This window comes from Monopterus albus, unplaced genomic scaffold (genome assembly GCF_001952655.1).
Source record: "Monopterus albus unplaced genomic scaffold, M_albus_1.0 scaffold100.1, whole genome shotgun sequence".
Taxonomy (NCBI): domain Eukaryota; kingdom Metazoa; phylum Chordata; class Actinopteri; order Synbranchiformes; family Synbranchidae; genus Monopterus; species Monopterus albus.
The window spans coordinates 956348-973029 of record NW_018127980.1 but is presented as its reverse complement, the minus strand read 5'-3'; the positions used below and the strand labels follow the sequence as shown (position 1 = coordinate 973029).

Genomic DNA, 16682 nt, shown 5'->3' with positions numbered 1-16682 from the left:
GGCCTGCCCCTCTCAGACTGGTGAATCCAAAAGTCTTGAAGCATGGATCCAAGAATGTAGCGACTGCCAGTGAACTCGCTTTTTCCTTATCTTGCATTCTGTCTCCCAAGCATCTGCAGCTCCATCTATCTACATATGTATATCTAGCTAGATAATTTATCTATTTTTCTCTCTCTTTCTCTAGATATATGTGTGTGTTTGTATATACAGTATGTATGTATTATATCAAAGTATATCTTATCTATATGTGCAATATATATATAAATATATATCTTATCTATATATGTAATATATCTATATATTTATATCTTATCTACGTTATATCTGACTATATGTAACTGTCTATCTTGTGTTATCTAACTATGTAACTAATTTATCTATTTCTCTCTGTAACTTAGTATCTATTGTTCTATCTATTTACAGTGATTCTCCACTAAATACACAATCTGCTACAACATTACAAACTCTCAAAGCAGTTAACGCAACAACAGCAAAAAACCCGACTGCAAGTGCTTCAAACGTCACTAGTCACATGACCAAACCACGCCTCGGTACATTGGTTCGATACAATTGCTTCATGAGCTACGAAGCATGTGTCGGATCCTCGGTGTTAGAGGACCATCACATAGTGGAGGTCAGGGTGAGGCCTTCACAGGTTGTCACAGTGATGAGTCGCATGCTGACATTTGGTACATGTTAAGTTAAAAAAAAATGAGAGCACTTAATGCCTTTAGTAACTCTAAAAGAATTTATCTGTCTTTATCAGCAGGTTCCACTTGTTCAGCAGATTCACTTAGAGCTCGTCCATTTCCTCTGATGGGGGGTGAATTGACAAGAAACGGCTGACAAGGGACTGCAAGGCGGCATCCCGCGTCAGGCCGATGCTGCTTAGAGCCTCTCATGTACTGGACTTGGTTAATGGAGAGCTGCTGGCGATACTCTAGGGACAAGTGTCCATGGGAAATAGTTGAATGAATGCTATTAGTGCACTGATCTCATCACTGGTGATAGTGGTCAGCCTGTTTGGAAGAAGGAAATCAGGAAACACGTGAAGCGGGCTACTGATCCACTCGTCATAATCCACTGCAGAACAGCCTCTCTCTAAATTAATAAAAGAAAAGATGCACATGAAGCAGGCTGAGAAAGGGACTGGAGGCGATGGTGGGGGGAGGGGGGTGTGGGGGATGTGGGTGGGGTTGGGGGGGGGGCATTTGTTTGTTATATTGTCTAATTCTGACGGCATCACACACCAACACCATCTGCCACCACTCACATTTGGTGTCAGCTGCCTGGACTACACAGCCGGGTACTGACTAATACAGGGGGGTGGGGAAGGCTGGGTTCGTTGGGTGGAGGATTAGCACACCTCCCGCATCCTTGTGGTCCGCACAGAGCGCACGGGGGTCTGTGTTTTAAGCCGCAGCAGAGGTGGAGGGGGCATATTTCTGATTTCCCGAGCAGCATCAGCAGCAGTCTGATGGTTCGTTGCGCTCAGAGAGGAGCGGGGAGGATGCAGAGGAGGGAGAGACGGAGAGAAACCCGGTGATATGGTGACACATGGCTGTCTGGACCGCCTGCACGCTGTGACTGTGGCTGCAGCTTTCCGTGCACCGGGAAACGGGAGAGGCTGGGATGCGGAGAGACGCTGCGGGGGGCTGCCGCAACTGCCGACCAAGATCAACCAAACAAGCGAGCAAACGTAGGCTGTAGACCGCTGATCGGGTATCCTGCTGTTCTGACTTTAGGTAAGCCTTACTGTGGCTCCACCTATCCTTACCTGCAGTGTTCTAGTAGCCTGCTTGTAGAGGGAGCTTTTATTAATAAAATAACCTGTCTGTCACTAAAAGGAGATGTTGAAAATTCAGAAATGCTTTAAAATATTTTAGACTTTTTAATGTCATTAATGATATTTGGGAACTATTTGGAAAGCTTGGCCTACCCAAGGTGACTCCATAGCTAAAGTTTTATTGTCAGGTGTTAGACTTCATGTCTTAAAATGACCAATAGCCTATGCTGTTTAATTAAAATTGAATCCCCCCCCCATTTTATCTAAACATTTTCAGCAGATCAAAGCCTTTTCTTTCTTGACTTCTTAATTAAGCCTCCCATTTAGCATGAACCACAAGCCAATTGGCGTATGTGCTGATTAAGTAATAACATGAACACAAACTGACAGACAACCACGCTATTGTTGTGCTCTTTCCCCTCATTTAGACATGAATATCCCTGGAATGTAAAATATGTCCATTACAATAAAGCTGTAGAAAAGGTATTGTCTTCAAAATAAAAATAGCCCATATATAGGTTTACATGTGCATATTAGCCGAGGGCTACATGGTTATTTGGCCTTCATAAATAATATTTATAGGCTATTTTAAGTCTGAAGTTTTATTCCTAAGTTGTTTGAAATTCATATAAAACCGTTGGTTCTCTTTCTTTGTATAATGAGAAGTAGTCGTGACCATTTTCCACTCTCGTAGCCTGTTATTAAATCGTGCCACTTTGGTGTGGTTTCAAATTAAGCATTGTCATGTCTGAAGTGTCACCGCTCATTTTCGCTAGAGGCCAAGGCTACAGTGTGTCTGAGGACTTTTGTCCCTGCCGCGCCGCCGTAGAGATGGGAGAAAACATGTCAAAGCGACTGAAGCTGATCTCGGCTACAGACGCAGAGATGGAGGAGCGCTCTTTTCCAAACCCGTACCCCGACTGGGACCAAGGAGTCCTCACCTCCAACTCCGGAGCAGACGTAGGTTACAATGAGCCACTTGACGCAGAGGGAAAGGTGAGATGCTTCGCCTTTAGCAGGATTTTTAAAAATAGGCTATGTTTGACGTGCTAATCGAAACTGGAGATACAGTAGCTTAGCCCACGCTGAAGCTTGCGTAGTAGTTTTTTCTGGTCTTGTCAAACAATGAAAAATAGTATTGATACGCTAATTAGCGCGCTTGTTTTCACCCGGGTACAGCAGGGCTAAGTGACATCTGGTGTGCCGTTGCCCCAAATATTATATTTTAAATGTTATTGGTAAGCATAATTATTAGAACTTGGGTTACTTTCACCTTACATGCCTTAATGGTCAATTCGAAACATTTGGGGGTGGGGGGGCTAAGCCAGTCTTCGTTTGTTGTTGATGGTTCACATGTAAGTGACGTATATTTTCAGGGTATGGAGATACAGTATGCTTCACAACAGCAGAGTTTACTACAGCTTGGCATTGTTTATAAATGTACGGTACTCTCCTCAGGTAAGCACGGCCTTCCAGAATAAGGTCCAGAATAAGATCAAAGATCTCCTCCAGCAGATGGAGGAGGGCCTAAAGACTGCTGACCCCCATGACTTCTCCACTTACACTGGCTGGACAGGTCTGTTACCAGCACTATAAAACTGTGAAGACTTGCTGATTTGACATGTCACTGACACCAAATGGCTGAGCCACAACGTCTACTATAAATGTGCTTTCTTCACAACAGGCATTGCCTTGCTGTATCTGCAGCTGCACCGGGTGTCCAATGAGGCCTCCCACCTGCAGAGGGCGCTGGACTATGTCAAGAGGACCATGAGGATCCTGAATGGCCGCAAAGTGACATTCCTGTGTGGTGATGCAGGACCACTGGCAGTGGGCGCAGTGGTTCACCACAAACTCAACAACACTGCCGACAGCAGAGACTGTCTTTCCAGGTGCGTGGGTGGGACTGTGGATGTTGGTATGGATATAACTATTCAACGCCTTGCAGTTGATATGCACAGTGCACTGGTAGAGTATGACATTTTTGTCAGTAAAGGAATTAATTTCAGTCAGTGGCTTGAAGTAGGTATGTGATTGGAGAAGTTGCATGAGTGGGGCTGGACACACACACACATGAAAGAGCAAGTTACTTATAAGTGTATAATTTTTTTTTATGAATTTCACACAGTCTGGGATTTATCTTTGGACATTTGTACATTTCTCTGGCACAGATTTTCACATACAGACTGGTTATATACCTTACTTATGGGGTGCTGTCAAGTACCTTCAAGTTGTTGTGTGGGAAACATTAACTTAGGAACTTTTTTTTTCTTTTTTAGCTGCTGCATTCTCAGTGGTAACCTCAACCTTAAGTATGATTCTTGAAGTAACATTAGAGCCTTTGTGTGTGTCTGTCAGACTTCTACAACTGCAGCGGTCAGTGCTGAGTGTAGACTCGGAGATGCCAGATGAGCTTCTGTATGGCCGGGCCGGCTACCTTTATGCTCTGCTATACATTAACAAGGAGATAGGAGCTGACACGGTGGATGAGGGCACCATCACAAAGGTGCGACACACTGGCGTATGCATTTTTCTCTCCACATTTTTACACTGACGTAACACGTTAACTTACTACTATTTTGAACCATGAAAATACTGTATATTTGGCCTTCACCTTCCATCTGAGACACACGTCTCAGTTATGTTGCATTTTGTCAGGTCAAATACTGAGTTAACTGCAAAATCATCCGTAATTATGACTTGGCTCCAATTCTTATTAAATGGGACACTAAGTGAAATGCTTTTTTGATTGACAGGCCATTAATTGATCATCTTATTTTTTTTGTTTTCATTGAAAACAATACTGTAAGTCTAACACTGTGCCAACATGTGCATGCACATCACATATACAGTACATGTATAGAGACACAAAATTCCCAAGTGTTCATTTGAGCCAGAACCATTTCGGACTGGTGATGTATTTGTGGGTTTAAAAAATGTTATCAATGACATTGAAAACGTAACTTAAGCAACAATTGCTGATAAGTATTCCCTGAATGAGGTTATTAAAGATCTAAGTGCTAAATGGAAAATCTTGCCCTGCTTCTAAATATACTCCAGTATGTCTTTGGCACTTCTGTACTATGTATTCTCCTCGGTTATGTATCGGTATCATTATCTGCAGATGTCTGATTTATTGTTCCAGCTATAGTTTAAGTCCACTAGTGTAATTTCATAGGCAGAGCTGTCTAATTTGAACTTTCTTGGAGAACACCACAAAAATATGTTTTCTAGCTCTATTTTACTGTTACAGCCTTGCACATTATTTTCAGTCTGATAAATAATGTCGAGGAGGTGAAGCTGCTTTAAAAGGCTCTTCAGTGGCAGAAATCTTTTTTCTCTGTGCTGCTATAGACATCGCTCTCACTGAATAGGGACAAAAGCAGACTAGCACCAAGGCACAGAGGATTCTAACAGAGTGGATAAAAAATCCTTCACACTGTTTTGATTATTTGCTAAAGCACACACACACACACACACACACACACAAACACACCAGATGTCAGGTTTGGTAAAGTGCCAGGCCAGAACACACTGCAGTGCACACACATCCAATGAGAGAGTAGGCAGCAGCAGTGGGGTCAGAGACACTACTTCTGCCTTCACAAGTGTTAGAGAAAAATCTATTATGACTGATCAAGGAAGAAAAATGTTGAAGCTTCAAAGCTCCTCTTTCCTGCAGCACTGCAGTGCTGTTCATTTCGCCATCAGTTGTGCTCATGTACCTGTCACCAGCACACAGCCTGTTTTGGCTCTGCTGACTTTACCAAGCTCTGGGGGAATATAGAATTCTTTGTGGGTTTGTCACTGTGAGAGATGCCTTTCAAAAAAAAATTGGACAAATGCACAGACTGGAATGATAATTTTGTAGAAGCACATCTGCATGAGTATATAGGCATCTGAACAAATAACTAAATGTACATAAATAAAAGATGTACTGTGCCAGCTTTGTTTATATAAACAAAATATAGGTGAAAGTTGTAACCGTTTTATGCCTCCTTGCCAGCAACAGCTGTAGCGTCTTGTCAGGCTGGCTATCCATCTAGCTCATTCTCATGAACATGATATCTCAGGCATGTCTTAGGGGAATTTCTACTTGGATTTAAGGATGAACTGATTCACATTTTGGTGGTCAAAGGACAAGGTCACTGCATCCTCGCCCATCCCAGTGACCTTGACTGGTTAGCAGAGGCATACAACTGTGAGGCAGTAATTTTAGTTTGTTTTTTATTTAGCCTGAACACCTTCACACACTGCATTAATCCTGCATGTCTGTTTGGAAATTTTCTTCATGACTGTGAATAATTAGGAAATTAAATGCTACAAAGTGAGATGTATTTCTGAAACACAAAGCCTCCTGGTACTCTGTCATGAAAAATCCTGCAATTTGAGTCGTGCTTCATTATATATTCAGACAAAATACAGATCTCAATAAAACATTGTCAAGATTAGTGCAGGGCACATTCAGTTGCCAGAAATCAAAGGACTAACTCTTAGCTAATGTCTTGTCAGGGAAAATTCAGACTTGTGTTTCCTTTGCAAATGTTTCTTCTTCTCCAACATTCAGGTGGTGACAGCCATCATCGAATCAGGGAAGAACATGTCAGCGGAACAGAAGAAGATGGATCGCTGTCCTCTGCTCTATGAATGGCACAAGAAGCAGTACATTGGAGCTGCCCATGGCATGGCTGGCATCTATTATATGCTTATGCAGGTAAGGGAAGGCAAGAGGCCGACTGGCTCAGCTGGTTGGTAGAAGGATGGTTGAGGTACTTACCTCAGCAAACCTCCTAGTTTCTCTTCTTTTATTTTACAGCTTCAGTGGGAACAGTCAACTAAGCTGGTGCCAGCTGTAACTTGTGCACACTCTCTGCATACTGCTGTGATTGAAGACATTGCTCCACTGTTACCGTTTTTGTTACCGTCTCAATAAATAGACCAACATATTGGCTGTCATAATAGGCCTACTAGTTGTTTGTCAAAATTAGGACCACAGTTCCCACAGACCTAATGATCAGCCAGAGGTTGGATCCTTATGGCAAAGGTATGGTATTGATGCTTAGGCATTATCCACATACACATTTTCATTGACTCCCTGCTAGAGTCTGGATTGGGCTGCATATTTCTGTCCAAACTAGACCCATGCCCAAGAGTGTGCCATCCGAACCTGTCCCGAGTCCAATGCAGTTGAATTGTACAGTGTTTTTCCTTTATCATTAAACAAAGCAGACATTTGAGTGCTCCAGGCATCTAGTATGACTTACGTTTGCAAACTTGACCTGAACATAATTTCAAAATTTCTTTCCGATCCCAGCCCAGGCCCTAGGGTATCAGCAGATCCCGCCAGCATCTATTTGTGTATCCACACACTACTCACTACAACTCAAATGTTTTTTCTTCCTACCCCACGGTCGTCTATGGTTACATGGTATAGATAATGGATGGATGGACATTAGTCTTTATGGGACATTATTGTACCATTGTTGGAGCATTGCATATGGATCCCTTGTAGTAGCCTAACTGAGTGCTAACAGGCAGCCTACTGCTAAAGACCTATGACCTAATCTCCTAATTCTGTTACTAGGTTACGTTTTGTATCAACTGAGAAGATGGAGAGACTGACTTATTGTCAAACTCTCAGCCAGACTGTAAATACTGTACATTTACACATTTGGCTTTGTACATTTATATAATAACACTGACAGCATGACAACATGTAATAGCAATGACTTTGGTAGTAGTAGCCACCAGTTACAAGCTAATACTATACAAAAACAAGGCTGTATCCACGCTTAGCATTCTGAGACATCTGCCAGTCGATGACAGCAGCCTCCTGGTCTGAATGAGGCTCAGACATATCTAGCTGAATTTCGCCAATATTCCCTTCTGCTATTGTATCCTGATACTATAAGAATGAAATCAAACTACAAAATGAAAACTTAAACATTAGGAAATTAAATTAAGCTTGATTTCTGTCTGTCTTCAGCCAGGAGCGAAGGTCCAGCCAGACATGCTGTCAGAGGTGGTTCGTCCCAGCATCGACTATGTCCGCCACAAGAGGTTTCGTTCAGGGAACTTCCCATCATCTCTGAGCAACGAGAGTGACCGGCTGGTTCACTGGTGCCACGGAGCGCCTGGTGTTATCCATATGCTTCTTATGGCTCATAAGGTAAGATTAGTTTATACTCCATATTGTGTAATGGAATCTGAACTGACCAGATGTAAGTGGTTCTGTTTTCATTCTGGTGCAAAGCTGCCATAGCTTCAAACACAGTCTTTATGCGGTTTTCTATGGGCAAATTTATTTATTTATTTAGGCTCCTTGTTTTGTATTTTTACCTTGCCCATTATGCACCAACGGCAGTGGTCACCAAATTTGCTGGATGCACCCATATGTGCCTTTGCCTGCCGTTTAGACTTGAATTTGCCTCTGCCCCATTTCCAACACATGAACCTTGTGGCATGGCTCTGCACTGCATAGACATTATATTGTGTTGCATGCATGTTCAAAGTGAAAAGTGTAACAGCAGCTGTAAAATTGGTTACAATAGATATTAAGCACACATTACCATGTCACTGACAAAATTGTAAGCAGTTTATGACACACTAGGATGTGAATACTCCCTTCCTGGAGCCTGTCTGTGTGCACACACTCTGCAGGAATGTATTTTACACAAATATAGTTTTTTTTTTCCCCCTTGGCAATTAGGGAGCCCCTTGGCAGCTAATGTACTGCTATTCTGGCAGTCTCATTCCTCTCACTAATTCAGAGACTCTTGGGCACCACACAGCAAGCAATGTGCAGTCAGACACCATTTCTTATTGCTGTCTCGCTATGAACAGAATGCACAACAAATCTGCAGTTTATTGTTGCAGGAGGAGCATTTCAGTGACCAAGTGTAGTGATGATAATGGAGATCTGCTACTAGGGAGAGAAGTGACCAACAGGTTGAGCACATAATGGTGTCTTGCACACAAGCAAAGCATCTCTAGAAATGCAAGAAAATGTCAAAGGCTGCTCTGATTGCTATGCAAAACATAGCTTGGCATACAAGATACAGGATAAATTACCTTACCTCAGAGGTCCCATGACATATTGATGCATTTAGCCTGTCACTGAGGGGTTATTCTTATATGTGAATCAATGGACCAAATTAACTTTTTAGTTACAGTCGTTAGCGCAAGTTAACATTGGCTCAGTATTCAAAGATGTTCAGGTGTCCATTTTAAGGGAACTTTAATGGTGCTTTCAATCAGCCTAAAATAATAAAGTAACCCTAAAATAACTGTACTTTTTCTGCTTTGCTGTTGCGGCGTACTGTAATCATGGAAACCATATCAGGCACACAGTGAAGGAGCTAATTTTACTGATATCTCAGTTCAGTGAGTTCTACACCTCCTCACCAGCAGTGAACATACATAGGAGGGCTAAACACTTTATATATCAGTTTGCTGAACTTTCTATTTTAATCATATAATAGTACTCGGCATTTATGTGAATAGTGAACATGTAGCATCCGGTACAAGTTGTTAGTTTTGGATGTAGGTAGCTGCAGTGGTGGAATAATCTTATATTATTAAGGGGATAACACTATTTAAATATACATGGAAAAGAGTGAAGTATTCTTCTTCCTGAAGAGAAAAAGGAGGTTTTAAAACAGATCAGTTCTAGAGTTTTGGCATAGTGTCTGCTTATGTATGCATGTGTTTATTTCATTTACGTAATGCATGGTGTGGATTAGATTGTGTGTAATGCCACAACTGAGGTATCGTCATCACTGATTAGTACACCGAAACAGAGACAAGTGGCACATGCTCAGATCTGGGAATGTTTTGTGTTTTTTGTTTGATAAATGACTGATTATTAAAATAGAAAATATGTAATTTTCTATTTGCTAATGCATTTCTACTACAACAAAAGAGCTGTAAATAACCAAAGTAAAAGCACAGGTCTGTTTAGAAAAATGTCATTTAATGCCTGTGGACTGAAGAAGCTGAAGCTCTGTTGAAGCCTGCTTAATATCATCACATCTAATTAGACTAACCACTATGCTCACGCTACATCTCATTCATACATGTCTGACAAGTTTATAACCAGCTAATGAGATCTAGCCATGCGGGACCATTTAGTCATTTGTGTGGGATCAACTCTCATCTGGTCTCGAGGGAAGGACACAACGCACCTACCAGGCCTGTCAGGAATATGTTTTGTAAGTGATCATACCGAGCCCTGAGCCAATCTAAGCAGTGCTTCCGGCAGACCAGGCAACAGCATAATACAAGACGAAAAAGGTTACAAGAGATAAGTTTCCATGAGTGATTTGTCAACATTATGAATTTTCAGAATGCTGATGTTTGTGTAGAGGTACAGTCCAATGTGTCCAGTTTTTCTGACCACACACACGACCTGTCTAACCTGCCGCTGTTGGGAGCTACTCCCTTGTCCCAGGTTTCATTTGGCTACATCTGTGTCTTCCCAGGTGTTTAAGGAGGAGAAGTACTTAAAGGAAGCGATAGAATGTGCTGACGTGATCTGGCAGCGTGGCCTGCTAAGGAAAGGCTACGGTATCTGCCACGGCACTGCTGGCAATGGCTATGCCTTCCTGTCCCTTTACAAGGTCACCCAGGACAAGAAATACCTGTACCGTGCCTGCAAGGTAAAAATGTCAGCCTACTTAAAAACAAGCTTCTGAACACTGATTTGCTTGAATATGAATGGAACAAATGAATATTTAAAGAGTTTTGGACTGTCCTTATTTAATTTATCCTTGTATTACTACATGAAAGTAAGAGGAGCTCAAATCTGGTGCATTAAATTTAAATATTTTTGTCCCTTTTGATTTGAGACTACAATTCCCAGAGATCTCTTGGTATCATATGATCCATATTTACCGCCTGTTGATACTGATTATTTTATTATATTACACAGCCTTATGCTGGTTTACTGTTTACTTGCCCCTTGCATGGGGATATGTACATGCACATTGAGAGCCGATGTACCAGAGTCATATTCCTCGTGTGTCTGACACACCTGGCCAATAAAGCAGATTCTGATTCTGATCCATATGGTAAAATGGGAGCTAGCAAAAGCTTTTCCTATTATACATTGAATCCCGCTGGCAGCACCTCCAGCAAGCCTTTATTTGGTGGGCAGTGATATTATATTGTCCTTTTTTAACTTTATCTTCACCCACTTTGATTCTGTTTTCTCTACAGAGATGATCAGTGGCCATGATAAAATGATAAAAGGTCCTTGATGGTAACACACTAAGAAGGTGGGGCTCATTATAAATGAGCTGAATTCTGTGAACCTTTATCAGAGTTCTCATTATTTCAATTTTCTACTGGGTCTCAGCAGCTTTTGCACAAAGTGTGAAATTAATTATTTCTGTTATGAACGTAGTAGGAAGTGCATTGTATTAAACAGTAGGACTGTCCTCCATCAGGTACCAGAAACCTTAATGAAGAAAAAGTAGCAAAAGTGATTTGATTTCAGAGAGAATCATAGGGCATTGAATGTGTTGGTGGCAGTGACTTAATGAACTAATTATTTGATATATAACATTCTTTTGTTTTGTTTTTTTTCATGTTTCTTTCAGTTTGCTGAGTGGTGTTTGGGCTACGGCACCCATGGCTGTCGCATCCCAGACAGACCCTACTCTCTTTTTGAAGGTACTAAATATTTATTATTGAATTTTCCCAAAGAAGGTAGTAAACAACATGTCTAACCAGCTTTTAAACTCTGATAGCAGAGATACTAAGTCTTATTTTTTTTAATTATAAAAATAATTCTGGCTTCTTTTAGTGAATATCATTAAGAACTGTTTTCATATCCCACACAGACTCTTGCAAATAGACTGAAACGTATGCAGTATCAATAAATCAGTTGCTAGCTGACTAGCAGCATCCAGTTGTCTTTATTTAACCTGGCATACCTGCACCATTTGATGCCACAGTTTCCTCCACCACCCTAACTTTGTCCTTAAACATAAATTATACTTTATGCACCCACATAAATCTTGACCTAAATTTCTTCATGTGCCATGTTGAAATTTGACGGTTTTTTGGACATGAACATATCTGTCGCTGTGAACACTCAGTATATTGTAACCAGATGTGTTTTAGAATATACCTGGCACTAGACTTCCTAAGCTTTTGGTGTTGTTGACTCTAGGTCTTATATATCTTGTACAGCTGAATCCAAATTGAAGCTCAGTTTCTGTAAGATCTCCCTCATAAATGAGGACTGAGGTGCAGCTTCCTTGTGGAACTCCGGTATTGCAGGTGTTGTCAGTGCAGTGCAGGAAAATTTGTGAACCTGGTCTTGAATAACTAGTGGCTTCTTCAAATTGATTTACTTAATCAGGCTGAAACCTTAATAAATGTCTTAGTATAGACCTCAGTAATATGTAAATGAGTGGCTTGGGGACTTTGGTAGCACTGACCAATCAAAGCAATGAAGCTTAAGCTGTAACTACCAAAAAAACACCTATGAAGTAGTAGAGAAATATCTGATTACATGACATAATGGCCATATTTGGTTACCAGTCTGTACTAGTTTTACATTTCACTAGATGTTAGGCATTTCTGCAAAGTGTAACTCATTTTAAACAGCATTTCACTGCCCAGATGTGTCAATCATATTTTATACTTACATTCATCTTACTGTTAATGTCTCATATATGATTTGCCTTAGAGATTATTACTTGGTCTCATGCTGGGAATGAACACATACTGCAGCCTGTCTGTCCACTATAAAAAATTAAAGATGTTTTATGGCTTTTATCAATAGTGTCTCCAGTGCCTTGACAGAGTAGGGATTAACAAGCTTGACCGATGGACAGTGAAGTGTGTAGCTGGTTGTGATGGCTGTTTGCCCTCCTCAGGTATGGCGGGGGCCATCCACTACCTTTCGGAGATGGAAAAGCCTGAGGAGTCCTGTTTCCCTGCCTTTGAACTTGTACCTGTCAACTGATGGGACTGAGGATGATGAAGAGGGTGGGGGCAACCTCTTCTCCAAGCCACCTGAGTTTTTACTTGAACATTGGATAAGGATGCGTTTGTGTTACAGCTTTCAATCTTCAGATCAGGCTGGAGATGAGTAAAGTGAGAGTAATTGATCAGTGTTTGTGAAGTAAATGTATGGTTTGGTTTTTGAAATGTAAGAAATAGCCAAAAAGATGAAGGAAGTATTATTTTTGGTCCTAATATTGCTGGTTCTCTTCCTGAGGAGGGTCACTTTGTGTCGTCCTCCTCCAATGTAAGGTGTTAGATTTAAGACGAGGACCCATACCCCTGCCTCACTCATTACAATGTATTGCCAGCTGGACACACCCTAATTCTCCAGCCTTTAATATTGTAGCATCCCGGCCAAGAAAGAGTGCGTGTGTGCGTGCGTGCGTGTGAGAGAAGTCAACCGAAGCCAATTTTGGCAAATCTACGCCACTGCATGCTCACTGTAACTGGCTCGTGGTGCCTCATAATTGATTAATGTAGTGATTTCCTCTGCTTGCATTTATAGGTGTGCTGTTGCAGTTCTCCAGGTATTTGTCACATAGTGGAAAAAAGGTCTCTCTCTCCCCTGTCGTTCATTTCATTAAGAAGTCTAAACTAGTTCCTTACTGCTTTTGTGAAAATGGCTAATATATCAGTTAAGTCAAATTTAAATTTGTTTTCTTTTTAATCTTTGTTAGAAATGGTAATACTGTATAGCTTTTTTCAGCAAGTCTACTGTATGTCCAGTGGTAGCTATCAATCTACTCTCTATTCCGTTAATGCTGACAGGACCTATAGTGCTGTTAAGTTCATATCTCACTTGTAAAGTGGACAAATGAAACTGTACAGTGCTTCTTTCCCAAAGCCACAATCTAGGTAGCTAGTTATCTGCTGTAGATAGCTTGGTTAAGTTGCTTACCATTTCAAACAGTGTAAGTCACCAACTTTTTTTTTTTTTTTTTTTTTACCAGTGCTTAATGACTTGAAATAAAAGTTAGAGTACTGTGCTAAAAAGATTTTTTTCTTAAGCATTGGTTATTTAGCTTTGTTTTGTATTGAGAGAATGACTGCTGAGACCATTAGCTTGCACTACACACTGGCTTTTAGTTGGGTATCAAAACATAAATCAGTATCTCCCCACATGGATTTGGGTACAATATACTATGGTACCTGTTGGTGGAACAAAAAAGGCTTCTTAAAATGTGGCCACTTTTGTCAGCTAAAGTTCACTGCATCGTGTTGATGCTGGCCTTGAACCTTCCCCACTACACCATGTGTAAATCCTGTTTTATCTTCTAACTGTCCCTCAGTTTTAGTTCCTCAGTTCACCTGTGACCTACTACTGCATTAATGTACAAAAAGGGCGTAAATTCAGACAAACTGCTGTGCACTTTATTGTATTTCTGAACAGATACGGAACTGAACGTGGAGGTGGCGCAGCATAAATGCCTAGGTGTATGTATTTGTGGCTTAGATTAGCTGGTGCAAACCTGATACCTGAGGAGAGAGAGAGAGAGAGAACTGTTTGAACAGTTACACCCCCAACGCTACTGTTTTATCTACCATCTATAAACAAGACCATATAGGTTCAGGCACCATCTGAGTTCAGTATCCTGTTAGAGCTAAGCTTAAAAAAAGGTTTGAATACTAGTAGTCAGTCCACTTGCTGAATACATAAATGCATTAAAACATTTCCTGTTGATGGCAGTTTGTAAAAAAGGTTATCGGAGACAACTGCAGCTAAAACATTTCTGGCATGTGTGCAGTTGCTTTGCAGTGAGAAAGTTGAATTGACGTATATATCAATATATTAATGTTTTAACAAAACATACTCCAATTTTAGCATGCATGTTAAAATTGGAATTGGTGCACTCGCTTTTAAATGTTTTCAAAGCAATACAAAATTAAAGTTGACTATTAAATAACTGAGGTTATTACTTTTACAGTGCTTTTTTTTTTTTTTTTTTTAATTATACTGCTCTGAGGCAGTTGACTCAGTTTAGTCCAATCAGCGCTCATGTCAGTTTTAGGCAAAGCTATAATACAACCCTGAGTTTAAATGGTAGCCATGGTTTGTGTTTCAATATGGACCTGAAATAGTACCTGTTCAGTAAGTATCTAAAAATTCCGACAGCACACGAATGCACATAAATGCCTTTTCCCCGAAAGTCTTGTTATGATTGTCACTGCATGAGGAGAATGTCATCATGTAAAACTGTGTGTTGTTCTGTTCGTGCAAGTCCAGACTCACTGGTCCTTTTTATTGTGTTTGGTACTGGTTTGTATCTTGGTCACAGCAGCAAGGACTCTGGCCATTAGTGGAGACATGTTCAGTGTTTCACCTTGATCCCTGTCTGTGCATTTGATTTTCCCCTCAGCCCAGTTGGTGTCAAGATATGAATGTATGTCTTCATTTTTCTTCATTAAACTCCTGTGCTTCAGTGACAGCGCAGTACGTCGTAATTGTTCTTCTTATTGTGCAAGGTGTGGCATTGTTGAAAGTAATAAAATAAAAAACAAACAAAATTCCAGTTTTATTTTATAGAAATGTGGTTTATTTCTTGATTTTGATAGCTGTGCAACATTTTTGAACACAGGAAATGTTTTTTGGAGGTATTTTGTTGAGAAATTATCCACCATCAGACCCATTCATGTCTGTGTTGCAAAAACGTATCTGCGCTGCACCGAGCTGAGCGCAGCGCAAGGTTGTGCTGTCTCTGCGCGCTGCACTGAAGTGGAAAAAGAATGTTAAGTTGGGCACAGCACTCTGTGAGGACACCTTGAAAAATAAGGATAGAACATCGAACTGACAAGGTGTCAGAAGTTATTTTAACAAAATATCTCAGCTAAAAATAAGTATTGTGAGGTGTGACTTGCAGAGCACAACTGCAAATCTACATGAATTGTGCAATGCTTTATTGTATTGTAACAGTATCTGTTAAGTCTGCTCTTAACAGATGGCTGGTGCTCGGATAACAGCATAGTGTTCAAAAGATGAGAAAATGAAAGGGCCACATTTGGGCAGTTGATGTGAGCTCTTTTAATTTGAGGAAATCTTTCAAGAGAATTGAAAAGTAGGTCACTTAGTTTTTTATAAGTGCTAAAACATTTCTTGAAACCATCACTCATTTTCTCAAAACCATAAACACAAATCCAATTACAAACTAAATTCACAAAGCCCATACACTTTTGGCAAAATCAAATAATTGCTTCAAAGGTGTGCCTCACAGCCTTTCCACAGTGGAGCCTGACTGGACGGACCCACACACTGGGGGGCAGTGAGGCAAGCCTCACAGCCTCCTCAGCTGGCCCTTACTGGACCGGTGCATAACCGGACCGTAGCCCACAAGCTGTGGGGCCGTGAGGCACGGCTCACTGCCTTTCCACAGCGGAGACTGACCGGACAGGCCCACATGCTGGGGGCTCGCCTCAGCGGGGCCTGACTGGTCGGCGGGGCCTTGGCCAAAAAAGTTGTGTGGCCGTGAGGTGCGCCTCACAGCCTTTCCACAGTGGAGCCTGACTGGGCCCCATTCTGAGGAGCGGTGAGGCGAGCCTCACAGCCTTTCCACAGCGGAGACTGACCGGACAGGCCCACATGCTGGGGGCTCGCCTCAGCGGGGCCTGACTGGTCGGCGGGGCCTTGGCCAAAAAGTTGTGTGGCCGTGAGGTGCGCCTCACAGCCTTTCCACAGCGGAGCCTGACCAGCCCCCAGTCTGAGGAGCAGTGAGGCGAGCCTCCCAGCCTTTCCACAGTGGAGCCTGACTGGGCCCCATTCTGAGGAGTGGTGAGGTGAGCCTCACTGCCTCCTCAGCTGGCCCTTACCGGACCGGTGCATGACCGGACCAACGCCCGTGCGATGTGGGGCCATGAGGCACACCTCACTGCCTTTCCACAGCAGAGC

The 16682-nt window shown here is 41.7% G+C and overlaps 1 protein-coding gene across 1 annotated transcript; it reads left to right on the top strand.

Annotated features, from left to right (window-relative positions):
- Nucleotides 1-1302: 1302 nt before the first annotated feature.
- On the top strand, nucleotides 1303-15236 carry lancl2 (LanC lantibiotic synthetase component C-like 2 (bacterial)). Its single transcript, XM_020609621.1, has 10 exons — nucleotides 1303-1745; nucleotides 2565-2782; nucleotides 3245-3362; nucleotides 3471-3678; nucleotides 4145-4292; nucleotides 6354-6500; nucleotides 7773-7955; nucleotides 10267-10443; nucleotides 11386-11458; nucleotides 12673-15236. Exons 2-10 carry the CDS (start codon nucleotides 2618-2620, stop codon nucleotides 12759-12761), a joined length of 1308 nt encoding a protein of 435 aa, XP_020465277.1. The 5' UTR covers nucleotides 1303-1745; nucleotides 2565-2617; the 3' UTR covers nucleotides 12762-15236.
- The last annotated feature ends 1446 nt before the right edge of the window (nucleotides 15237-16682 follow it).